Source organism: Rhodnius prolixus, unplaced genomic scaffold (genome assembly GCF_049639745.1).
Source record: "Rhodnius prolixus isolate KJV_2025 unplaced genomic scaffold, Rpr scaffold_4, whole genome shotgun sequence".
In the NCBI taxonomy this organism is placed as follows: Eukaryota; Metazoa; Arthropoda; class Insecta; order Hemiptera; family Reduviidae; genus Rhodnius; species Rhodnius prolixus.
Window position 1 is genome coordinate 41,929,890 of NW_027411614.1, and position 27,758 is coordinate 41,957,647.

At 35.3% G+C, this 27,758-nt stretch overlaps 1 protein-coding gene across 1 annotated transcript in view; it reads right to left on the reverse strand.

Moving 5' to 3' along the window:
• The window catches only part of LOC141455332 (orexin receptor type 2-like), a 118,566-nt gene that overhangs the window by 53,193 nt on the left and 37,615 nt on the right, over window positions 1-27,758 (reverse strand). Inside the window, exon 2 of the mRNA XM_074130284.1 lies at window positions 19,984-20,322. Coding sequence (XP_073986385.1) covers window positions 19,984-20,322 — 339 coding nt within the window. The remainder of the gene's footprint in view (window positions 1-19,983; window positions 20,323-27,758) is intronic.

The following is a 27,758-nucleotide window of genomic DNA, read 5'->3' on the forward strand; positions in this document are numbered from 1 at the left end:
AAAATCACTGCACCCTAGATACTGAAAATACACGTTAGTAAAGGAGAAACCACGTACTATAATCCTCTACTCTGTTAAATGTTAATATCACTTCATAATATTTTATGAATTTAGGTTTTATGTAGGTACATATATATATAGTGTGGATATATACTCGTATATATATAATTAAATTCTGGAATCCTGGAGCGATGAACAACGTGGCTGAATTAAATCAGTGGTAGTACTACCAATCTAGAAGACCTTTTTGCTGGGCGTAACTTTCCTGCGAGAAGATTGATGTATTTTCATCAATGAGAACATGTTCGCCGCAAGAGGGAAGCTTAATTGCGCCTACATCATGGACATTATATACCCTTCGTTTTTATAGCTAGAATGTGATTTAATTATCACTGGAATAAAAATAAATTCTTTATATATTTAATTAAAACAAAAACCTAGTGTAAACCGAGCCATATGATTTGCACTTACCGCAAATTTAGTTAGGTGGCCAAATACTCTAGCTTATTTGAACTAAAATAGTAGGTGGCCTTCAATTTTAAGAATGTGATATGATAACAAAATGATAGAGAAAGTAAGTGTTATACTCTCTTGAAACACACAAATATCTAAATTTCCTAAAAAAAACGAAATGAACACTGCTTAACTCCGGAAACACTGGTTAAATTCATTAACCTGGAATAATCTTCCACATAAATGTTTTATCGACTTCAATGCGGGTGTACGTGTGCATCTGGATACTACTTTGAAGGTAAACATTTTGAACAAAAGGAGAAATGGCAAAAAACTGGGAGAATTCTAGTCTGTGTAGTTGCATTTACGGCCGACTGATTTTTACTGACTTTACATTTGGAATTTTAATTGAATATTAAATTGAATATTAGAAGGAGGATCAAGGTTCAAATCATAGGTTTCCCAGTGTGTGATAGTGTGGATAAGAGAGGGAAATAAGTAGAAGTTTGGCTAAGGGTGTGCTGATGAATAATGGTCATCAATTACCACTCCGAGATCTTCCGGTACTATTCTAGACCAGTCTAAGTCTAAGGGCTCTGAATCGCTGAAAGTGTAGGATGACTGCAATGTCCAGCATATCCACAAGGACCAGCAACCTCAAGTAAATAATAGTAACCTCTTTGGCCTCTTCGACGTCCCTAAATAGCCTAAGAATCCTCAAAAAATCTGGTTGGTCTTATTCACAGTGAGAACTCTTTGCGACTAAATTTTTCCTGACATGCGACCTGGATGTAGTAAATAAGAGTTGGGAGACGCCTTTGCTGTTTAAATTTAAAAAAAAAACTGACTTTAAGATAAGAGCCCCTGAAGTCAGGGTTCTAGACCGTTGATTGCATTCTATTGTCTGATACTTTAAGGATGTTGGTTTCCATGGGTTCACCTTACAATCTAGTGTCTAACTCTAGTGTAACCATAAGTGGCCATTGTTCACTTTGATGACACCTCTCAATCAAAAAAAGCAAAAAACAGAGAAGCTACTGTCTTTTCATATATCAATTTTTCTATAAATTTAAGAAAATGTTATTTAATATAAAAAAAATAATACTAAAATTTTATACACATTTCTTACGAAATTCTTAGATTGGATTTCCATCGTGTTCATTGAAAGCCTTATTGATTAATTTAATCACACCTGTCACATAAACCAGAGTTTGTGAAGCCAGGGTACATATTGATTGGGGTTTAAAAGAGAACTGGTGCGTACCAGTAGCCAATAAAACTGCCATCTTATGCTTGCCTAATAACAAAGCCATGTTTCACAATCTTATTCCACCCACAGCAAAACAAGTTCTAATTTTTTCATTCCGTCTTTTTTGGGCCCCCAAGAAGTTTTAGGATTAATAAAGACGATGGATTTTCAATAAATTGAGAGACATATTTTGAAACACTGATGGAGTTATTTTTCGTCGTCCATGGACAGATAATCTGTTCTACTAAAGCAGAGGTACTGCTTCAGAATTCATCAAGTTCTATTGTTAAATGAGTGTTCTGGGTCATGAACCAAATAATCAGACTCACTAGGTTCTCCAGGAAGAGGGGTGGGAATCGCCATGGTGTCAACAATCGCTGGGCTAAAGCGTACCTTCCAATGATCTTCCTCCAAGAAGATTTCCTCGAGAAGATTGCCCCCAAATAAAAAGAAACTTAATGACGTATCTCCCTGGAACACCTGGTTGTTGTACCATGGTACTCCTCGAAGAAGACTAACCCCACTCTCTCCCCCAACGCCACCAGATGTTGAAGACCACTTCTCTTTTGGGTAATTATCTTTCTGGAAATCTAATCTTTTCAACCATGAATGGAATGTATTTCTTCTATTGAAAATCTTCTCTGTCGTCCTTAACTTCTCCATTGCTACTTTGTAAGCGACCATTCCTTTGTTCCCAAATAAAAAAGGTCCTCTCAAATACACGGAATAAACAACTTTTTTTTCCGTTCCTTCCATAGAATCCAGGATACAAGAAATCCCTTTAACATCCCTCTACCCTTTCTAAATTTTTATTTCATTTTGAATTATTACTGCATCTTTACATCTTCCATCTCTTTTATACAAAGAAGAAGATATTTAAACTTAACCACCCTCCGCGGGATATCACTCTTTCCAGGCTCAATATGGAGCGTCTGTTTGCGGCCTACCACCAGATACGCCGCTTCATTAAAGTTTATCTCCAGTCCCCCATCGCTTATATTTCTTCTTTGAAATGCTGCGAAGTACGTACGATGAATACGAATGGTATGATTCTCCAGCACTGGTGATTTAAAAAATTATGTTGGAATTCATTTATAAATAAAGAGTACAATTTCCTTTAAGCTTAGAGGAAATTTAAGTACAAGGTTCGTATTAAAACACTCATTTGTTCAGCGAACTTGAAACCTATTTTGGGTATTAAGGACTCGAACTTAGGAATTGAACAAGGTTTAAATTCTTTCTTGAATTCAGTCCAAAATCCTGAAGAATTGCCAAGATCTGTTAAAATAAATTCCAAACGCACCTTTTGTCCCAAACCTTAGCAGAGAATTCTCCCAAAGATTCAACCGTTCATGACCAAGAGGCACACTTATAGAAGAGAGAAAAATTTAAAAATTTTGAGAATTACCACTGGGAAGCCCCACTTCATTATTTCATTTTGAAATCACTCGATATTTATATGTAGCATTTATGCTATCATTCATGACGCTATTATACCAAAGTGCTCTACGATATGGTGTTGAAAAATACTTTCCTATTATGTTTCACCATTGATTCATTGATTCAAGAACAATCTAAAAACCAGTTTACTCTACTGATGATAAACAAAGCAATCAACGTCACAAAGAGCTCTTCCATATTTTGATTATTACAAGAAAAAAAAGCTTCAAAAAAGAGAGATAGATTGAGGGAGAAAACAAATCTGCATCTGTTGACGCAAGATCATGGATGTTATTCTGGTCAACTCAACAAAAAAAGAACACCCCCACGCTACTACTATATAAAAAAAACAGGTTGTAACTATGATTGGCTATAACAGCAGGAAGTGAGGGATCATGTCCGGCCGAATGGTACTTCTGACGCAACACATTTTACAATGGTCAGTAAGAGAACTGCTAGCCGCCAGCAGAAACGCAGCAATGGCAGCCTGTTGCGACCATAAATCAACTAATGTTCGGGCACCAGCCATAAATATCTGTCATTGTGCTCCAGGCACTATAGTCTCCTGCTAAAGAACTAGAGGAGATTACGTCAACAACTTTTCCTGAGGGTTAGCCTGGATACATCCAACCTCCCAAACTAATTAAAGCAGAAATATGTTCTACATCTTTTATCTTTCTAAATTAAATAAACACCTGTATTCTTACAATGCCTTCTACATTCCTGTACGACTAAACTGTTAATAATTCAGCACATGGTGTTTGCTGCATCAGCCGGAACTTGGGATAGATAGACGGATACAGATTTTTACATGAATAAGAACAAATATTTATTTTATTACACTCTTTCTAAAGTGTTTTTAAAAGACAGATTAATTTACGGGGAAAAAATCATTTTAAAAAACCCGCGACATTTAAAATAAGAAAAATAGGAAAATTACGTTTCCTAAGATAACCTCTTTTATACGTTTATGACGATAGTTTCGTGACGTATCACAGTCAGCAATAGATTAGCAGAAAGGATTTCTATTCCTTCTGGCTCTGGCAAGAATTTTAACCAGTCTCAGTTTAAATCACGTAGGAAGGAAATGCAAGTGTAACGAGGAGGATCTAAGGTAGAATTTCAAGAAGCAGTGACCAAGTTCCGCAATTAGATTAAAGAAGGAAGGCCACAGAAGGAGCAATAATGAAGTAGGAATTGGATAAAATAGAAGCCAAAGCCATGGGTTTTTAGTCGCTCAAAAAGCATTCTAGCTTTATCTATTTTATCAAGCAAAATACTGAAAATTTAGAAACGTCTTATCGCATGTCTCCTCAAAAAATAGGATGATTGCCTAATGAATGAATGAATGAATCCTACAAGAAGAAGCACAGCAAACAAATAAGATGAAATTTAAATTATTACTTTGTACAGAGATTTTATATAATTGTCAATCTAGAGGATTTTGTTAGCAAAGATTCTGAATGTAATTAGAACTTGAATTCAATAGAAACAACAAAAGCACAATATATGCTAACTTACGTAAACATAATCTCTGGATCACAAACATTATACAAAAGGCGAAATGCCTAACTCATCATTCATAATGGAGAAGGTAAAATGAATGCCAAGGATCTGAGGAATCCATGGATTTAATGGAACCATCAATTAAGCCACCTTCTGTGAAAGCTTTCATCATCTCGCTGCTAAGCAAGGAACGGAGTGGAGGGAGATTGCAAACTTAACGCACAAAGAAATGATAAACGCTTATCCTGTAATTATCAGAATTATCCGTATTTATTACAATTGATTTGCTGTAGCCATTCTTTGGGATCATCTATGCAGAATCTAGAAAATAAATACATTTTTAAGATGACTAAGATGCTGTCAAAGGAAATGACTTATATTAACAGACATACAAACTCAACATGTCGAGACTTGTAGGCCTTATATTCGCGCCCGCAAAGAGAGAAATTCTTCATGAGCGCCAATTTAAAAGGAAAAGAAATATATAACTCTATTGATGCTATTTTATTATAATAACTTTCTGTGACTGTTATTGGTTGGACTGTAATGACTTCCGATGCCGAATTTTTTTTACAGGAAATGTTCGCAATTACCACTTTACTGGATTGATTTTTCACTTAAAAAAAAAAAAATTAATAAAAAAATAACTAAGATCTGTTTTTTCAAACTTAATATACTAATTGTACTCATGATCGCCAAAGACGATCGATTTTAATAGTGTATTAAAGTGGAACAGAACATTACATTGAAATATCGAGAGAAAGCCTATCAAAGCCATTTTCCTTTAAGTCCCTTAATCGATTTTCTTGGAAATGGGTTTCAAATAAAAAGTTATAGACCAATAAGAGTACAATGTGCGCCCAAAGTTTACAGGAAATAGTTGAAGCCATTATTCAGGGAAAAATCTCGCGAATCCATTCAGTAAAGTAGGGGCTTGAGATTTTCATCCCAAAGTTACCGCCAGGCGTCCAACTCTTCGAATAAAATTAAGCTTCATGCGCTTTTTTTTTTATTTGAGATATTTTTTTTATTCACACAAAGACATAGATCTATTTATACCTAAAAATATTTTTTTCTAGAAAATTTATATCAAAGGCGCTTTTAGGGTTGACTGCAGGTGATGCTCTTCTATTCATTCATTCCAGTATTAAACACGCTCATATCTCTTACACGGGGTGGAGCAAAAGGTATGAACCGGTTTTAAAGGGATGTAAAACAAAAACAATTCAACTTACAGAAATTATGTTTATACTGTTTAATTCAGTACAGTATCTAGTTTTTTGCATTAAGTTTGAAAGATGATATCACGTAGGTGGCGGCCGTCAGCCGCGATGCACTCTTGAAGGCGAATTCTGAAGTTTTCAACCGCTCTTCTGCACATTTCGATGGGTATTGCCGTAACTTGTGATTTTTCTCTTTGGGGGTACATAAAGGAAAAAGTTTTTAAACATCGTCCACATACCCAGGAAGAACTTAAGGACAGAATCAGAGAGGAAGTTACGGCAATACCCATCGAAACGTGCAGAAGAGCGGCTGAAAACTTCAGAATTCGCCTTCAAGAGTGCATCGCGGCTGACGGCCGCCACCTACGTGATATCATCTTTCAAACTTAATGTAAAAAACTAAATTCTGTACTGAATTAAACAATATAAACATAATTTCTGTAAGTTGAATTGTTTTTGTTTTACATCCCTTTAAAACCGGTTCATACCTTTTGCCCCACCCTGTATATTACTAAGGACCTATACTCTGCCGTCAATGACAAAGGTGATTAATAAGCTGTGTGTTAATCAATGTTGTAGTCTTGACTGCAGTTTTGTTAAGAACATAGTTTACTTATGTATATTATCATTATGTCTTGATGAGAAAGAGGGCCGCGGCGATGAGCGCAGAAGGGTCCACCTGGAGCCACCGTTGGTACAGGTCTTGGTGGCAGTAGCAAACAAAAAAAAATTCTACCGGAAGTAATTCTCAAATGAATTAATAGTTGAAAATATAATTTCCGAATTCGAAACGATTACAATACAACTATTTTAATTGCAGTAAGAGAAATTTAAAATTAGATCAATTTCAGTTTTGCAATTATTAATCATTTGAATATTTTTAAAGTGAAGTAAATACTTAACTCAGTCCCAAGGGAACGATCATAGCAGCACGGAGATGTGGACCTAACTTAAAACCGGAAACGATTAATAGTGGCTTTGGGCATAATTATTCCCATACTTCCTTATCTGCAAGTTTACATAATTTTGTTTTATCGTCAAGTTTATTTTATAGAAGCAAATATATATGTACATTGAGCGAAGGCCGTAAGGAAAGATAAAGGTCTTTCTGGGAGCTTAGTATAAATAGCTACAAATACTAAATTTAAGCAAACAACACTTACGAGGGATAAACTCATTAAGCAAAACAAAGGGAAAGAAACACAAATCTTTCCTTAAAATGTTTACTTCCTTCTAATTGCAAAGAAGTTTGCGAACAAGTCATCCCATTTTGCAACCGGATCATGTCCCATGAAATCCATGTCTTGTGTTCTTAATAAGTGCCAGGAAAACTCGAAAGTACTAAAAAATAAATCAAACTGCTGGTAATAAAAAGATTGTTTAATCAAAAAAGCGAAATCTTTTACACTAATGATAAACTCAGGTAGAATCTTCTTACCATTTTTTAACCAATGGTTAGTGGGGTTCGAATTCCATTTAGGACAAGCATGGGTTGTGTTTGTCTAAAACTTATCCAAATTAAAGCACTTCATAATTTACGATATCCTGGCTCATAGTCTAGGATGAAACTACCATTATGTTAAAAGAAATAGTAATCTTAATTTTAAGATTCTAACATGCAGGTGTTCATTTTATTTTCTGGCCAACACTACAGGAAACAGGATATGCTACCAATAAATTACAATGTGAATAACTATAGCTCGTATATAGTAACAAAAAGTATTTTGAAAAATTCAATAGTTTCATTAATAATTAAGAGATTTTCCTATACTAAACTTGCGGACGCACGCTGCCTAATTAGTTCGAGACCCAACCCTGTACAATTCAGTAATTAAGGAAGTGAAATACTGCCAGAGAAATTTCTCCGCCTGAACACCTCGCTACTGAGAAAACCCCTCCTCCATTACCCCCCAGTAATTACAAGAATACATTCTTCATTAATCTGAAGGTTGTTGGCTTCTGGATAAGGACACTAATTCTTCGCTTAGATTTCATTAAGATAAGTTATCTAATCTCATCAATGGTGCAACTAACTTTGTAATTATAGTTTTAGTGAATACGATTTGCGAAGCAAGAACATAATGAGAATTAAATTCACTCCTTTTCCAGTAACTCTCAAATTATGGATTTTTTAAGGGAAAATATTTTTTTTAAAAAGTTTTCAGTTAAATGTATTAGAGCAGGAGTGTCAAACTCAATTAAACCACGGGCCACTTGGTGCAACAGGCAAGATTCACGCAGGCCACAACATATTTACAAATTTTTCCTAGATTTCCAATTCAGAGACTAAGAACAGACAATCTTCATTAAGGTAGATAGATGTTTATCATCTATCGGTATGATCTGTATCGGCAATAATTGCTCACACAAAAACGTACACCAAAAATAACACAAAATTTGTACAACAAACGTTTTTGGATATTATTTTATTTCAGTACATCGGGGGCTACAAGAAATTACCTCGGGGGCCGCCAGTTCGACACCCTGTATTAGACCAACAGTGCGTTAAACTATTTTCATAAAGGAGCCTTTTGTTTATTTAAAAAATGTACCACAAAAATCTCGAAAGGACCAAAGGCAAGAGGGACCTCTAGCCTACTCGATGGAAAACTCCTAATTATTGGTTACTACTCCTAAACCTACCAAGCCTCGTTGCAGAACAAAACTGTCTTAAATCCGTCAGGGACAGATTTATAAACTTGTCATTCGAATTATCTTCACCCCCAAGAATCCTCCGTCTTCTTTGCACAACGCGCCTCCGTAATACCTTCCGTCTCTGCGAACTTCTCAATTTTACACCTGTTGACACTGTGCCGGCCGAAATATCTTCATTTCTCGCCACTGTCGAGCTTGTCTTGTCAACAGTGCTACAATGTACCTTAGATCTTTACTGATCCATTTAATAATCTCCAAAAGAATCCTTAGGTTCAGCATGCTTTATAAATTCCTTCGACACGCCACAAGTCTATCTCTAACTATTCTGTAAATCTGGAAGCCATTGGGCTCTAAGCCTTTAAAGGGTACAGAAGAACATACCTTTTCAATACCCAGGGATTTTAGACTCAAAAATTATTGAGAAGTTTCTGGACAGCAACTCCATACAGTTGATCTAAATGGACCCTTCATTAGTCCTTATCCAAATACACCAAAAGTTTTACAGAGGATTCGGTTACAGTGTGAGAGAGTGTTCTGTTTACTGTTGTGGACGTGATTGCGGCCACTTTCTAGAGTTCTAATGACTGATTCCTCTCTAGCGGTTTATTTTTCTTTCTAAATCCACCATTCTTACTTGATACGTCATCAACACTCAATTAAAATAAAGTACATTTTCTTCTAATTTAGACTTTATACTAAATAAAAACTACTGGTCTCAACATTACACACATTATACACAGAAGATCAAAATTTAGACGTCAAAACTCCCCCAGAGCCGCACTAGACTTATTGTTCTCTAATAAAAAACCCAAGAAATCGATTTTGACCAAATTCTAGTCTAGTGGGTAGATGGGTCGGCGCTTAGGAAGCATATTCTCACTACGTGAACAACTTCTAGGAGCTACTTTTTGTGATTTCCAACAAACCTGGAAACACATTCCTCAAAAATACAGTGATCATCTCATTCGAAGCATGCTCCATCCAGTAATGTACAGTTTACCGAATAACTTAATTATTAAACTTTTACTTTCAAGATTTCGTACAATGAATGACCAGGTTGAATGTCACCCAGAACTTCGGAAGCAATATTCGAAGGACACACAACTTTGTGGTTACCAAAAAGGTGACATTAAATCATGCATTTTTTTTCTCTTGTGAAAACTCCCATTACAAATACTGATTAGAACTACCAGAAATATTTGAAAGGGAGAAAACAATGACGCAACAAATTCAATAATTACAAAACTTTTACTTGAATCCATATAAAAGCTGGTAAGAAATCAAATATCGCTCGACTGTCAATAATATCGACAGTCTGTAATAAGACAAAAAAGAGAGCAACCTTACGACTTCAAACCAGACTGTACAGGATAAGCTGTCATATATCCAACCATTTGTACATAGCAATAATCGGAACGCTATCAACTTTTTCACATCCGACAACAAAGAGGAAAATCTCAGACACATTTCTTTGAAAGAATCTCTCACATTCTATTTCAATATTAGGTGAATCTGGTTCGCAAACTGTAATTGAAATCAGCTTTTCAATATTAGAGAAAATGCTAGACGTTATTGTATTATTTAGGGAGGTTATCCTCTTTTGTTGTTATAAATACAGAATAATTTCTTCACGTAGTTAACGGTTATACCTTCGAATCATATCGCTGCCGCAGAGAAAGACACTGGATAAGTGTCGAAACGTTGGCAACTATAAATTAACGATATTTTCAAAATTCTCTAGCTCTAAACTATAACAAACACTTTGGGCACCAAATTGAATAATTTTGTTGTTTTCAAAAAAAGTTAGGCCATTAAAATTGAATAACATTGAATGTGAATTTCGTTAGATGGATTGGTTAAAGTGAAAGTACATTACTATATCGAGCTGTTTGAAAATTCATTCAATAACTTTATCTGTTTATCATATAGTCGGCCGTGTTCAATAACATGGCGCTGATAGCATGCCAATTTCTTCTTGTATACTCTCTAGATATAGGGTTTCACAAGAGGTAACAATGTTATTAAGGTCCTCCTAACTGAGCATCCAGGAATGATCGTTATATTGTAAGCCTACCTACATCCTAGGGGTTGAACCTCTACTCATAAATATGTATGTTTCTTTAAAATTACCTTTGCTCTGTTACGTTTCCTTTACGCCTAATAACAAGCAATCGATGTTGCTTTTAGAAAGCTCTACCCCTCTCTCTCTCAATGTGAGTGAGTGTGTGTGTAAATAAAAGAAAAATATAAAAAAACTTAAAATCATTAGAAGCTCAAACTTAATAAACTTAGTGCGTTTGGATTACGCCATGGAAACGGGCCGTTTAACGATCAAAGTTCTTTAAACGGAAGAGCAATTCTTGTAATACGCCTAAGATAAATACGAATGACCCATAATTTTTACAAAAGAGGCAATTCAATTTTCGGTCTAATATCCAACAACACGAATCACCATCTAAAATAGTCTGTCAGTAAAATTTGCCATTGGTCAATTTACGCTGGTTTTCTGCCTACTTAATAATGGTACCGGATATACTCCCCCAAAAAAAACCTCTCCAGAGACGATTTCTTTCCCTCTTTCTAACACTTGTGCAGGCTGGCTCAGAAGAAAAGAAAACAGTCTCTTGTATCAAGTCTTTGATCCTTGTCCAAAGTTAGTGATATCAAATCACAGTACCAAAGGATAAATTCGCCAATCACATTCGGTCCATTAAAATCTAGAACTGTGAAATATCGATCCTTCGTGATCAAAAAATTTATTATTTTCATCCGTGACTCATAAAATACAGGATTTTCTTTACTTTTAACTAATTGTGTAAAAAACTATTAATAATATTTTTATTATTAGCTAGCCATTTTTATCTAAAGCATTAATTTTGTAACTAGATTTAATTATAATTATTAATGTTCTTTGTTTCTGCAAACTTCTGTTTCGTCTTTGTCACGTAGGGAAAGCTTTAATCAATGTATTTATATTACTGCATTTTATTTGATATCATACAACCGTTATTGTAATTTGTCTTCAATATTAAAGAGCTACTAATAGAAAAAGAGTAACAATGGCTGTAGCAAGTGCAGCTGGCGAGAAATTATTCTATAATTATCAAAGATTTTGGATACATTATGTAAAGTCAAACTGATTCTGAGTCGCTCATTTTGTTTGTTCTATTAACTGCACAAATGGCTGATGTAAACCAACATGCTTTACCATTTAGAATACTTGATTCTTGGTTCAAATAAATAAAAATTATAATAACATGCCAAAAGTGACTTGTAGGAGGAAAAAACCCTATATCTTTTTTAAAAGGGCAGCTTTCTGCCACAAGGCCAACTTTGGGGCCTCTAATTAAGCCTCTTTCAGCTGTACTGCCTAGGGAATAGAGCCCTTCCCATGCACGTTCTAATCTAATTACTAAGCCTAGACGCTTAATCTCTTTTATCATAAATACTTTGTCACCAATTCGAGGAAACACAGGGCCCGCTTATACTTTTGTCTGCAAGCGAAATTTACTTTACTTACTGGCTAAAATAGGGTTAAGTCATCCTGGCTTCATTTCAACCGTGACAAATATAAGAGAATAAAAAAAAATGTTACCCGAATTCGGCTAGCAAAGAGAATCGCTTGATCTGAAAAGTAAGAAAGAATCTCTTTGGTCGTTCTCTCGGAAGGCTCTACAGTTTTGTAAATATTGGAAAAATTAAAAAAAATGGTCTAGACATCTGCTTTCATATTTCTGCAAGATCGAACCAATGACGTTTCCAATCTTTTTTTGGGGCAGGGGCAATTGGTATAACAAAAAGAAAAATATAGCAATAAAAAAGATTTCTACACTTACAATAAAAACAAGACATTCAAAAGAATTCACAGGAAATGACGTGTCACAAACAAGCACATAGATCCTACAGAATTTTTCTGAATATTGAATTATGTCTGTTATTGATATTTCTTTATTTATCAGCCAAAAGATTTCTAACTTGTCCTACTGTAATATCCTTTCATGCGCTGGACGAGGGAGTGTAAACGAGGTTATACTTTTGTTCCAACGATCGTTTCGATAATTTAGAAGATAAAGTTAGAAAGGTTCGCACTGGAACTTGGGCATTAAGAGCTACGTGCTGAATTTCCAAATTACTACGTCGGCTATATTTTTTTTTCTAACTTTTGGCAAAGTATTTATTGATATTGATGCTTATAGTACTTCCAGCTGTATCTATAACTTGCTAAGGTAGGTAACCTCTATGGTTTCCTAATATTATATTTTTGTAAACAAATTCAGCTCACCATAAATTAATCAACTCCAGGAGAGTTATCAGAAAATAAACCAAAATTAATTACTCTCATGAAATCGTCACCGAATTACGAAGTTAAACTATAACATAATACCTAAGGGGTCTACTTCCTTAAATGATATGATAAATTCCCTTCATGCCCAATCCCTTTGGGTTTCCATTCAGGTTTCGGCCACTTCCTAAAACCTAATGTAGGTGAAAACTTTGCACCGCGGCCCTAAGATGTAGGATACGTTCCCTTAATTCCCCAATCACATTTCATACACTCACGAGCGAGCGAACGCTATGCCTACCCGGGGAGTAGATGACTGGCTAACCAAGCCATAACCTAGGCAAAACTTTTAATTACATCCTACTCAGCAAGAGAAGAAACTTCGCGTCGTCGCTCTGATTGGACCCAGGATCCTCCATTAAACTTATATTTCATAATCACCCTGTCATGATATTGTCCCTCAACGGCAATCGAATTCTATCATTATAACAGAATTTCTGATTATACAACTTTTATTTAAAAATGTATCTACGAGTATGTTGTCTAAATTATTATATGGGTCAAATTGAAAATATTGGTAACACTGTATGTTCTAAATGGCGGGAAAATTTAAGACAGCAGTAAGGAAATTAATGATCTATCTTTCTCTTCATTGCAGATCAGACCAAATTATTTTTCAGGTTCAAATGATGTGCACAATTCCTTTACTTTGCCATCACTGTTGAGTGACAATTTAAGCTAGTAGCAAGTGTCACTTTTCCGCAATCTCACAGAAACACCATTCATACACCACTGATTGAAGACTGCATCACATTGGCAGCCTCTTTCTCTGTTCAAAAAAAATCGTTTTCTTCCCTCTAAAGGGCTGCCCTTACACAATCTGCAACAACCAAATACTGTTCGCTCCTATTTCAGCGCTTCTTTCACGAACAATTATAGATAGCCCTCATTAAAGGAAGCCTTAAAACGCTAACTAGTTTAGTACATTTAGCCAGTCTGCCATTTGAAGTTGAAATAGAGCTAACTGATTGGAGACACACTATTAAGTGTATAGGTAACCAGGTGGACCACAACTTGAAATTGAAATATTTTCAATCAAAATTTCTCTATTGATTTGAAAATCTTAAATCGAAGGATACACCTGTCTAAATTTGATTAAAAGTTAAGAAAATTTAGATTATTATTATTATTTTTTTTTAATGATTTAAGGCGCATCATCAGCTGAGGTTATTAGCGCCCGGAGCTTTTTCCAGTGCACTGCCGGCCTCCGGACAGTGTTCTCTCGTTACAGACAACACTGTCCATCACCGGACAGTGAGCTGTAAGAAGATCCTAGGAAGAGAAAATCTAAGGGTCAGCTGCTGGATTCGAACCCGGGACCTCCGCGTGGGAGTCCAGTATGCTAACCTCATAGCTAATCCCTTCCCTTTTTATAATATTATTGTAATTAGAATAATGCAAATAGGTTCAAACCAATTCTTACTTTTTCTTACGTAAAAGGAAAGGATTACGATTATGTGCAATTTTTAATTTCTGGTTTTGATCAGGAATCTCCATTTTGAGAAGCTCTGAGTGAAAAAACAAAAAAGCGAGAAATACCTCCAACTACTTTCTAAACTCCTGTCATAATGAGCCATGCGAATCAATATCTTTTTCTTTGAATAATATTTCCTTCCAAAAGAAATCCCTTCAAAGGTATTCTAAGGGTGGTGGATCTCTTCCCTTTAAAGTAAAATTTCGGTGCAAAGTTCTTTTTTTTGACAATCAGGATGGTGAAGAGCCAAATATATCAAGACTGTTAGTAAAGAGAAAGTTGTGAGTGTGATCAGCACTTTTTATTTTCTCTTTCTGGTTTTTTTCTCTTTCTGGTTTATTTTCTCTTACTGGTTTATTTTTCATTTGTTTTTTGGGTTATTTTAAAGCAGGCCATAGTAATTGGCCAGAACATAATCCGCTGGCCCAGTACAACCTCCCAGCTCAAGCTATTTGCATTTTTAGAGGTTATAAAAAGAGTTTTTTAAACTCTTCTAAAACTCTAGAGAGAGATACTCTTAAATAATTTATTCCAAATTTTATTCTCCCAATACGTATTGTACGAGCACGTTCTTCAAATCTTGGAAATTACTATCTCAAAATATAAGAAAAACATTATTATGCATAACTAAACATGATTTGATAATATCAGAATATTTTGCTCTCTACATTCTCAAAGTACTTAATCCCTGCGTTAAGCGGTAAGAAAAAAGTCACGTAGGGATACTAAGGATTTTTCCCTATCTAAAAAGATGTAGAAAATGGATGTTTTTTTGGGGGGGTAAACCTTAAAAACCTAAAAACTGCATGCATGCAATACCTAATCTTAGGAGAGAGAGTAAGTAAATAATATTCATTAATATTGCTCTCCAATTTAGTGAATTTTGAATTAAAATACATGAATTACATGAAATCAAGTCAGGACTGTAAGAAACCTCTTGGCTCAGGTTATACGATAGAATATGGCATGACAATAGACAGCTACTGTATATTCCCCGGCTAGAACTGTCATGAACAGAACCTCACTCAAGAAAAGTTTGCAATCTATTAAGAATTAAGTTTCTTGTTTAAGAAAAGTATGGAACAAAACAAAATTTGCTATGAAGTCTCCAATTTAACTTGCTCTCATCGCAATTTATCTCATATCTACAATAAGTCGTTAAAAAATAAACACAAAATTTATTCGAGTTAGTATGGCATTTCCGCTCAACCTATTTCCCATAAATTTGGAATTCAATATACACATTTAATTCTTATTAATATTATACAGGTAATGAGGACGCAAATTGCAATTAAACTTTAGAGTAAAAGATATTAATGGAAACTGTTTTCAGGAAAACCTCCTCACCAAAAAAAAAACCTGAAAAAATCGATTTAATCTCGTGGCAATTCTAGTTGACAGATCTTTTTTCACAGATATTTGTTTAAACCTTTTTAAGTGATTGAATAATCGATTTCAGCCAGTATTGTACTAAAATCAGAATTTGGAATATTTCAAGAGAATATGTGCAGAGAAACAGATGAATTATTTAACAAAAACCAAACTGTATGAACAGACTCACGAACACACGTTTTACTTTACTAAAAACGCTGGCTGTTCTAACAATAATACATTTGTCTCAGGCTCAAAATTTTGAGAATATTTAATCATTACTACATTATTTAGATACTTAAAGCTATCCGCCATACCGAAATAACATTTTAGAGAGAATCTGTCTTTCGAATGCTTCTAAAGAAATTTGCTCGACTAATTATTCAAATTATAGTTATTATCTATATGTCTGTAATGTACACCCGAAAGTTTGAAAGAATCGTGGGAAGTTTTCTCTGAGTAAAGTGCTACATCCGGTAGATCTAAATGATTACAATTGATTGATTAGTTATTGTAATGTTCAGTTTCTCTATTTCTCTTCTTATTTAAAGAGCTGCTAAAGCACCACATTATTATGCTGAAGGAGTATGCAGATTTAAAATAGCACAGTCTGTGGCAAATCTAATTAGAGATTGGAAAGTCTTATCCAGTGGAAACATTCTCCATTAGTTTGTCCCAATGAGATCCATTTATACAGTTAGCGAATTTAGTTGTTGGATTTCCTGATCGGCCAGTGTATTGAATGGCCGACAGAAGAACTGGGCAATTGGAAACTTGTCGGTGGACCCACCCCATTCAATGTACAACAATCGCACCAATGAGGTGATCCAAGATTTCAACATTTACGGCTACTTTTCTTTAAAGCCATTTAATTGATTCAATTGTTCATTAAATTCGATTCACTGGCAATCGATTACTAGCCAACTCCGTAGCCACCAGCCACTCTCTTACCAAGTTTGGCAGGTTAATTAGAAAATGTCGACGGGTTTTTGAAGCTAAACCTCCCAATTGGTTACTTCGGGACAGTCTCCTCACTCTCTCAGAGGTCTCTTTTGTTGGGAAATTTAATTATGAACAAGCTTTGGAATGAGGTTTGTGAAGAAGTAGTGTGGTGGAGGGGGTAGACGTGGTGAGCCTCAGCTGGGGTGGGCTAATCGCTTGTGGTTCGGAAGTATATGTGCACAAGTTTGCAACTATTCAGTAGTTTTATTGCAGCCAACCGTGAAGTAGTTTAACTTACTATTCTTTTACTATCAAGTTTTCAGCGGCAACAGGCGCTGATTTGCCACTGTGCTAGACATATTATAAAGGAAATAAAGTCATTCAGCGATTCATTTCCGTCGAGGAAAAACAAATGGTTTTGTGGCACAAGTACAGGATCCAGACGAGAAATTCATGAAGCTAATCAAGAAAAGAGAATCGTTTCGAATCTCTTGATTTAAACAGTCTAGCAGTCTCCTCTTTATAAGTTAATTCTATCTGCATCCCATTTTCCTTATATTCTGCATTTGTAGTAACACGTTTCAGTTAGTCATACTAGTTATGTTCTCACTAAAACTGCTTACTATTAATTCCTTATATTCTGCATTTGTAGTAACACGTTTCAGTTAGTCATACTAGTTATGTTCTCACTAAAACTGCTTACTATTAATTCCTTATATTCTGCATTTGTAGTAACACGTTTCAGTTAGTCATACTAGTTATGTTCTCACTAAAACTGCTTACTATTAATTCCTTATATTCTGCATTTGTAGTAACACGTTTCAGTTAGTCATACTAGTTATGTTCTCACTAAAACTGCTTACTATTAATTCCTTATATTCTGCATTTGTAGTAACACGTTTCAGTTAGTCATACTAGTTATGTTCTCACTAAAACTGCTTACTATTAATTCCTTATATTCTGCATTTGTAGTAACACGTTTCAGTTAGTCATACTAGTTGTTTTTTTTTTTTTTTTTTTTTTTTTTTTTTTTTTTTTTTTTTTTTTTTTTTTTTTTGCGCATCGACAGCTGAGGTCATTAGCGCCCGGAGCTTTTTCCAGTGCACTGCCGGCCTCCGGACAGTGTTCTCTCTTTACAGACAACACTGTCCATCACCGGACAGTGAGCTGTAAGAAGCTCCTAGGAAGAGAAAATCTAAGGGTCAGCTGCTGGATTCGAACCCGGGACCTCCGCGTGGGAGTCCAGTATGCTAACCTCATAGCTAATCCCTTCCCTTACTAGTTATGTTCTCACTAAAACTGCAATTCCATTGATATTCGAGTTTCCAGAAAGATATTTTAATTAAAATGAAACCATCTTTATAGAAATAAAACAATTTCCTTTTACTTTGGAGGAAAAGAAATGTTGGACAAAAACAAAAAGGTAAAAAATTAATGATGAATATTAACTTTAAAATAACTGTTTTTGTATTTACTCGAGTAGATTTTATAATTCAACTGAGGAAAAAATTTATGAAAACAGTTATTCCACAAAATACAGGAGAGAAATTTAGGTCCTGGAGAAACCTAAATAATCAAACTCTCCTGAAATTGTTATTTAGCGTTTAAACTCTTCTTCAAATGAACCCACAGAACCCAGAAGTAACTAATTTACTAGTAACCTCAATTTTTATTTCTTTGTATTTTTTTTTAAAATCTTCGACCACTTACAGAACTTTCTCAAGTGTGATACTAAAACCTGTACATTAATACCTGTATTTATAGAAATGAAACAGGTAAACTCCCAAATTTGAAGCCAGATGATTGAAAATGCCTGTTCACTGAACAGTATTTCGTGATCTTTAGCGATTCTCGCGAAAACGTTTCCCCTATATTGTATTAAAATAAGTAATGCAACTTTTACAGACGGGCTTTACACCCAACTACCCAATGAGATTTTGTGGATGTAGGCGACTAGAAAAGTACTTTACCACGGAGTTTTCCAAACTTCCTCTATGACCAACACAACCTATGAAGGGCCAGAGCCGCCAACCACATAGAATTACTTAATTAGTTACTACAGCCACTAAATATATTTATTGCCCTATTTGGATCCGCTGCCACCATTCAGTTATTACAGACAATTGAATTACAGAGAAAAAAATAAAATTTTAAATTGTATTTATTGGTTGAGAGAGAATGATTTCTCACATCAGATTTTTCTATGTTAGCGCGAAAGTGCAAATAGTAAAGATGAAGAGGGAAAGAAGACAAAAAAAAAGAAGCAATATTGGCCTCAGTAGGCAGGGCAACAAGTCGCAGGAATTGAGGCACCCCAGACCACAGGGACTCACCGAAACATACTGCACATGTAGTAAGAGCGCCCTAGCGGACAAAATAGAGACAACTTCCTTCCTGTCTGAAAATGTTGTTGAAAGGTTATTTTGACTCTTGCTCCAGCTGTATTTCCGAATGTGAGGAAGAGGAAATTATTGCTACCATGGTAGCCAACAAGATTATAGTTAGGGAAATAATGGATAAAAAAAAAAAAAAAAAAAAAAAAATCATATTAACTTTGCCAGGGAACTTTTACTCGCTTTTTCCTGTTGTAGATGATGATGATGATAAATATAAACTTTGTTCTCTTTACTTTCGCTTACCATAGCTGAAGGAAGAACTGCGATCAAGTCATCACTGGAAATATCCGGTTTATGGTCCTTCGAGTGCGAAAAAGTGATTTTTATAAAATAATCTCCGCGTGCGCGTTTGTATATGTGAGTAATCTGGCTCAAAAAGTTCTTCTTCAGAAAGATCCGCTTCAAACTCATCATACAAATTTCTCTGAGCATATTCCGTTTTTGCATCAGTGCTACACAAGGTGCGTTTATCGTTCCTACCTTCCGAACCGACTGAAGTATTACAACACATTACCCACAAATTACCCACATCAAGATGCAACCAATCTACCCAGAACCACTGCATCTATCTGGTACGCAGCCAATGTACTGGCCCAAACTTTCCCAATAGCAAACGATTTAGTAAAAAAACGAAATAAAGCCCTTTATGGCCAGCTAAGTCCCTAAAATACGGATCTAAAAATCTCCATTAGTTCACTAACCCTAAATAAATAGTGTTTGAGATGTTGCCCAAAAATATCTTAGCTCACTGGAAACCTTTTTGGCAACTGTTCAAAATACGCAATGGATGGAAAGCCAATGTTATTCAGTTTTTTGACACTTCGACACATTATTGGCTAAGATGTAAACATACTAAACATTGTAATTTTTAAATACGTCCAATTATAACAGTTTTAATACATTTTAAAATAATAATTATAATAATAACTGACCTGTAAGTAGAGCACTAATTTGCAGAGGACATGTCCAAGAAACCATGTTTCTGTGGTATCCCATATCAATGTTGGCGGTAGACATATCAAAATGACTAAGAAATCCGCTACAGCCAGATTCACGATGAAATAGTTGGTGACGGTTCTCATGGCCGGATTGCGATGAACAACAAGACAGACTAGAAAGTTGCCAGTCAATCCGACCGCAAACACTACAGCGTGCATGCCGATTAATATCCATTCGTATACCGTAGGGAATATATGCTCGGTCATCATGTTCAGATAGTCTTCATCGGACATGCAGTAATCGTTGGTGCAGTTTGCGTATGAAGAGTTATTCTGAAACAGAATATTAATTTCACTTAATTTTACTACTACACGTCAATAGTGCTTTATTATTGTTACACATTATAGATTTTACGAATTGTCTGTGGAGAACATGATATCCTGATACCCAAAGAAGCTCTGGGCAACCATAACTTCCTCAAGGAATCTGGTGTAAATACTCAAACAACTTTTTCTACCACAATTCTTAATACTGTACACTTTTTGAAGGATAGATTTTCAAAACTTCCTTAATTATTACTAAAGATTATCCCGAGTATAAACTGCACCTTACATCTATATACAATTTACGGAGAAGTAAACCTAATCCACCCTCGGAGTGTTCTAAAAAAAATAATTTACTGAAATAACTGATCAAATTAAAGTTTATCTACATGCATACGTATAATCTAAATAAGACAAATATTATCATCTATGTCACAAATTCTACTGATGGAATCTGATGAAAGAATCTTCCCAACCCAAGACTGGCCATAAGGATCCTGTCAGGAATCTAGGAATCTAGACCACAATATCCAGGGGTCTAACCTAAACATTTCCTTGAAATTATATGTAAATGAATCCTATGTGGACCAACCAGAGAGCTGTGTGGTTCAGCCTAGCTGCGAACAAACATACGGACTATACGGACAAATCAATCAAAACTAGTCAGACAGATAGTTGACGCCTTACGTGCCAAATCTTGCACTTCTCATCGACCTCAGCATCCCATTCATAAATCGCCAAGACGAAATATCACAAGTTCCCATACTTTGCTTTCTTTCTACTTGCTCTAATTTTCTTTCAGACACTCGTTTCTACTGTCATTCTTGATAATCCATCATGTCGATTCAATCATCAGTGTGGCCTCGAGACTTTTTTACAGCCAGTTGTTGATTATCATCAACATCGACATCCTGTAGAGAGTGCTACGGATGGGTAGTATTCTGTCTTTCTGTTCATCACCGTGTACACCTTCACACATATTTCCTTATTGTATTTATTTATCCGGTGTGTTCTCTTATACGATTCTCTCAGTCTGAACTTCCCGAAGTTCTAACCTATCTTATACACTAAGAAGGTCTAACCTATACTATCTTCTAGCTTGCAAACACAGAATATATCTATTTCTTACATTTTGTAAATCGTACAATGGCTTTATAAAGGAGCCTCTAATTACCCAACCCTCTCCTCACAAAGTTACTTTTCCTGAGAAAATATTCCAAATATGAGATTAAAGAGGAATGTTGAGGTCAATTTTTGAAGAAAATCTCAAAAACTGAAAAATATTTTCGGTGGCACACTTCCGGTAGTTCTGAAACCTCGAGAGTTTGGCCAAAACCTGATAGTACTCACCACTCAGGTAGTACCTAAACAAAAATTTGTTTTTATTTATTTATTTTTAAGCTCGCCTGTACATACAAGGGACCAAAAAGATAAGAAGTATTTTGGGTGTATTTTCAAAACGGAAACGGGGCAAGATCGTGGTATTTCATCGTAGGCAGAAAATACGAGTATATTTAGTTAAGAGATTCTGCTTGTGTGCACTTAGTATAGTTGTATGTATGTACTTAGTTGTACTAAGTAAGCTCCTTTTAAGAAATAAGTTAAGAATAGAAAATAATATCGTGCCGACTAAAAATAATGAACAATGCTCTAAAATATCCTTAATCTGCCACATTTACTACAAAACATCCACACTTACTCATTTCGTCACACACATACAGCGACGGTCTGCCTCCACTTGGCCAATTTCATCATCTGAGTGAGGACTAACTATAGCAGGCAATAAGCCATGTCCACAGTAACAGCTAAACTCGTGTTAATGGTCTGCCCCGCTACATTGTAGTAGGAGAGCACAAATAATCGCCTAAAGAGAAGTATTTATTTCACAAAGAATTCACTTCTTAGTCATTTCTTATAAATGTATGAAAAGGATAACAGAGGCGTGGCCATGTTGTAGCAATGATGTTGCCCTTGTTACAATCAATAACCTTTTCTTTGTTCAAATCTATTCAATGCGATCACCAAAAAGAGTCCCAGCCCATCATCAGGCTGTTCAAAAACAGAATTGGTGAAGACAAATTTTGTTGAACAACAGAATATAAAAAATAAATATTGAAACAAAAATAGCAGCGAATTCAAACTGGAAGGATATAGTTGAGAAACTATCAGCAAGGAAGCCCTAAGTGGAGATTCGCCTGGACGGTTGCTAGTTGGAAGGCCATAACTAGAGATGTTACTTGGTCCAAATATGGGCTTGAAACGTTCAGAACATTCAAAAAGGGGAAACCTGTGTGGTACCTGCTTTGAGGAAATTAAAGTATGTTTTGCTCACATCTTATAAACTATAAAACTGGATATATTATATGAAATATAGGGGTAAGTTTTGAAGTAGAGGTTATAAGTTAGGACTAGTGCGCGGGAGAGACAAGCGAGCAACTACTCTTTCTTTATTGCTAAAAAGCTATCATGAAAGTATGGCTTGCGCCCATCTAAATTGTTAGTTGAGCGTTAAGCCCTTTCTAAAAAACATAAGCAATCATTTTACTCAATCAATTTGAAATATATATGTATTAAAATAAGCGCATTATTGTGAATATTACACGCAATGCCACCAGCATATACGGAACAGTTCAGTTCTTGTACAGTACTCCTACATTGCCAGTCTGTAGACCTCATTCATGTTTTTGAGCCTTATGTAGCGTTGTTCGTCACGAGAGAGAGTCTCCAGTACCTTGTCACCGCGCCATCGGTAACAATCTTATCGATTTGTCGCAGGTTAAGGCCTCAACAGTCTTTAGAATGGTCTAACTATCGGAGAAGACAATTCTTCAGCTCCTTGAAACACTGACGGACAGTACCATTGCAGGCACCTTTATTTAGCAGCCAAGCGCACAGCCATCAGCATACCTTCTTCAATCATTCGTACGTGCCACGATTCCAAAACAACTTGGACGCAGGTTACGTTTAATTAAAAATAATAATAATTTATTTTAGTTATAATTGTCGTAAAAGGGAGCCTTGTCTAATAGTTCGCATCACATTTCTGCCTCTGTCACCTCATTGGTTTATTTGTCTTGAATGGGACATTATTCTGTGTAAAGTTAACATTTGTGGAATAGTCGATGAAAATATTAATAGCCTCGCATTCTTCACTATTTACAATAAAGTAATTAAAAATGAGCAAATTAAAGTGGTTTATAGCGGTCACGTGACCACGCATTGTTAACAGCGATGGAACTCGTGCCCGCGCAAGATGTGTTTACAATATTGTGAAAATACATATTCAAATATGTTGATGCCTGAAGCAGAAACTTACACAGAAAATCAATCGGTATTCGTTGTTACTAAAATATTGCTTGCTAAATTCACGATTTCTATTAAATTATTTTGGTTTAAAGTTTCTGCAACTGTTCTGATATTCTTTCCCATTCGCACACTGTACTAGAAGTAAGAGACCTTCACTGTACTAGAAGTAAGAGACCTTCACTGTACTAGAAGTAAGAGACCTTCACTGTGCTAGAAGTAAGAGACCTTCACTGTACTAGAAGTAAGAGACCTTCACTTACTAGAAGTAAGAGACCTTCACTGTACTAGAAGTAAGAGACCTTCACTGTACTAGAAGTAAGAGACCTTCACTGTACTAGAAGTAAAATAAATAAAGCAAAAATAAATAATCACCACGATTGAATAAACAATAGAAAACTGACAGTGCTATAAATATTTAGTCAATGAAAACTCTCAGATCAATAAACCCAAATAGAGTTGATTTGGAGTTGAATTGTTGGAAGTGGTTTGGAGGGGGAGATCGAAATATGAAGAGAAGTTTGCAGCTTAATAAAGCTTTGAAGGTATTGTGCCAGCCATAGAATTATTCTACTCTGCCCCCATAATCTAGGAGTTGCTGTTAAAGGTTTTGCTTGGATATTTTTTATGCATGACTGAATTCAACATTTTAAATACACAGTCTGTATTATAATAGGATGAAAAAAAATAACTGCCAGTTTCAGTCATTGATATATTTTTATTATGTCGAGCTTTCGACCTAGGGACTAGGTCATCTTCAGGGCTAACTTACAATGTAATGTACTCCGTCCATGAAAAGACAAGACAGAAGACACCACCAACCCTTTAATGATGTAAGTATCATGATACTGGCAGTTATTTTTTCATCCTATTGAAACTAAAAGAAAGGGAAGAGGATATAGGGGATTCAGAGAAAAGGGGAGAGGAATAGGGAACATTGAGGGGAGAGGAGAAGCGGAAATAGGGGACCTTGAGCGAGTGGGGATGAAGAATGAGGGGCGATACAGTCTTATTTTCTTGTTCCGTAACTCCAAACGACCGAAAATTGTACCAACTGAAACTTCAGTCCCATCAGCCATCATAACAAAAATTAGTCAACAACTAAGGTTATTGGCGCCCGGAGCTTTTTTAAATTCACTCCGGAGTGTTCATTCGTTACAGGCAACAATGTCCACCACCTGTAAGCTGTAAGCAAGAAGCTCCTAAAAAAAAAAGAGAAAAATCTAAGGCCTAACTGCTGGATTCGAACCCATGATCTCCGTGTTGGAATCGAGTATTCGCTAAGCACACAGTTAAGACCCCCGAAACGAAAATAAGTTACTGATGGTCTGGTTGCAGTACGTATACTGGAGATAATGTCGGATCAAGACTAGATTTGCATCTTAAATTAGACTTGCGTAGTTGATTTTATTTTCCTTTGGGTACCTACAGTACTAAGGGCGTTGTTAGAAGGTACAGAGCATGTTGCCCTTCCACGATAATTATAGTAGAATAATAAAGCCTCAGTCTAATCTCTTCTTTAGAATTCTTGGCATCCCATTAGAGGCTCTGGCCGTAAACTAAATGGACAAGCCTATCCAGTCCCTTAATATACACACGAAGCATGCAAAGATTGTTGGCTTGAGCCTAAGTTAGAATTTATTTAGCCTTACCATAGAGGCAGGCATCCTTGCCACACCAGTCACACCCACCACCATCACTCTTATGGGGAGCCATCATGTAACCTAATTAGGTTATGTATCCAATGGGGACTAGTTAATCAAGTTAAAATTTTATGATGCGAAGTGCTTAATTAACCGGCTTACCATATGTAAATAAATTGCTTCTACAGTTCCCAAAGATGCTTCTTCATCCCCAATCAGTTCACTAATTACCTGTCAAGCTCTCCTTTATTAACGGGCCAAACCCATAATTAGAGTAATGACTCGGATTTATATTCATATGACGTTATTATACTTTTTATCTAAAATAAAAAATATCATACGTAATTTAAATTTGATCAATCCAGTCAAATTCCAATTAATCCAATTAATTCGATGTGCGCCTTGCTTTTCCAAAGACACCAGAAAGCGAGCTTTCCATACACCTCTCCGCCCCACTACAGCTCGTTAAGCAGGAGGAGGCTGATTCGGCACATAGTTTTCGAAAAGTTTTTGGTCGTAAAATGTTCGAACTTTAATGTTAATGAAAAAATAAAGCATTATGCTAAAAAAAAAAAAAAGTTACATAAATAAGAGAAGAAGCTAATTAAAGCTATGTTATCTTTTACAAAAATAATATACTCAGTTTTGGAGCTAAACCGGAAGCTAAGCGTAGAATGAACGACTGTAGAAATTGCTTTTTAAAATGATAGGACAGACGCCCAAACGGTTGTTATGGATTTCGTGCATTTTGGTGTGAGTAGAGACGCTATAACTGCTACATCCTGATTTAATAATAAATTATTTTATTACGTAATTAAAAATAAAAAAAAAAAATCTGGTACAAATATTTACTCGATTTTCCCTTTCTGCAATCGCCTGAGTTATAAATCTAGATATTCTCTTCAAAAACCTTTTTAAAACTTATTTTAACTATTTCTAATATTATTCAGTTTGTAAATCGTATAAATTAGAATGAAGTAACATTGGAGGGAAATCTTAATACTATTCCTTTCCAGAACTAGATTAGAATTAGAAGTTACAGCTTAACGTGAATGAAATGTAAAGTTGAAGTTCAGAGAAAAAGATGGAAGCCATTTTTTTGGAGAAAATCCATTTGGAAAAAAAGGGAAAATCCGCAAGAGGAATTTTGGACGTCAAGTTTCCGTCGTCTGGATCCTAAAAACCCACACACACAGACAATTCTCTTTTAAAAAAAAATCACTTTTTCTAATTCAGAGAAACGAAAACTTCTGGTATAAACATGATTTCCAAAATTTTATCGCTATCAAAACACATTTTGGGGGGGTGCCTAGTGAGAGAAACTAAAGAAATTAAAACTAATAACAAGAACACCCAAATTTAATTGGCCTAGTTGGATTACTCCATTCTCCTCTATTAATGGCTACTAATTTGAAAATTCTTTCTCATAACAAAACAAAAAAGAAGGAAAAAAACCTCCATTTTTTGCAGGAAGTGTAATTAATCAGCTGAGAGGAGCATTCCATGAGCTTTGTGCCATTTCTCTAAAAAGAATAAACTTGCCGGACGTGCCATTAATCAAAATAAAAAACTAAAAATTTTTTTTAATGTTTCACAGAAAGACTTCCGAGTGTTATTCACAGTTGATAGAAATCAGCGTTCCAGCTGATTTTGATTCTTTAGAAATAAGTATTTTATTTATTTTGAACTTTAATAAAGTTAAAGTTTGTTATTTATTAAGTGGTTCTCTTAAGTTTAAGGACTTGGCGTTATCTACAAGCATCTCATATAGGTTTTTCGTAACTGTCTACTTCCATTTTGCCCTAATCTGAAGTTAATACCTTAAGATGGTGTAGTTTGTTTGTTCTCTATCTATCTGATATATCCCTTCTTTCTCTTATATATACGCTATAGTTCCAATGATAACTTTCAATCACAAGAAATATTGAAAATACTCTAACTTAGTCTTTCCTAAAATTTGCAATAGCTCCCTCCCCTCTACAACATCATAGCATTAGTAAATAAATAAAGGTGAATAAAAAGACACTGGCTACTCTAAAACTCGTTACAGCTAAAATCTCAAAAAATTCAAATTTAATGTTTGTTCAGCTTCAATTTCAAGCCAATATAGCTTCCGGGCAAAATTAGCATACCGGAAATTGCAATTTACTTCATTTTTGGTTGTTACTTAAAAAACAACTCGAATTTGATTACTTGATTTTTCAAGTAGGTAACTAGATAATAAAAATATTCAGACGGGGCTTAACGTCCAACTACCAATTAGGTGTCGTGGGACGGAGGCGACTAGCAAACATACTTTACTGTAAATTTCTTTTATTAACCATTAAATAAAATCCAAGGCCTAAGACCGGGGGATTCGAACCCAGTGCCACACAATACATATTAGCATTATATTCCTCGCCTCAAACCGCTCGGCTAACATGGCGCCTCTAGAATAAAAATATTAATTATATAAATTGTAAATCCCGAAACTTTTATTTGAAACAAAAACATCCCTGA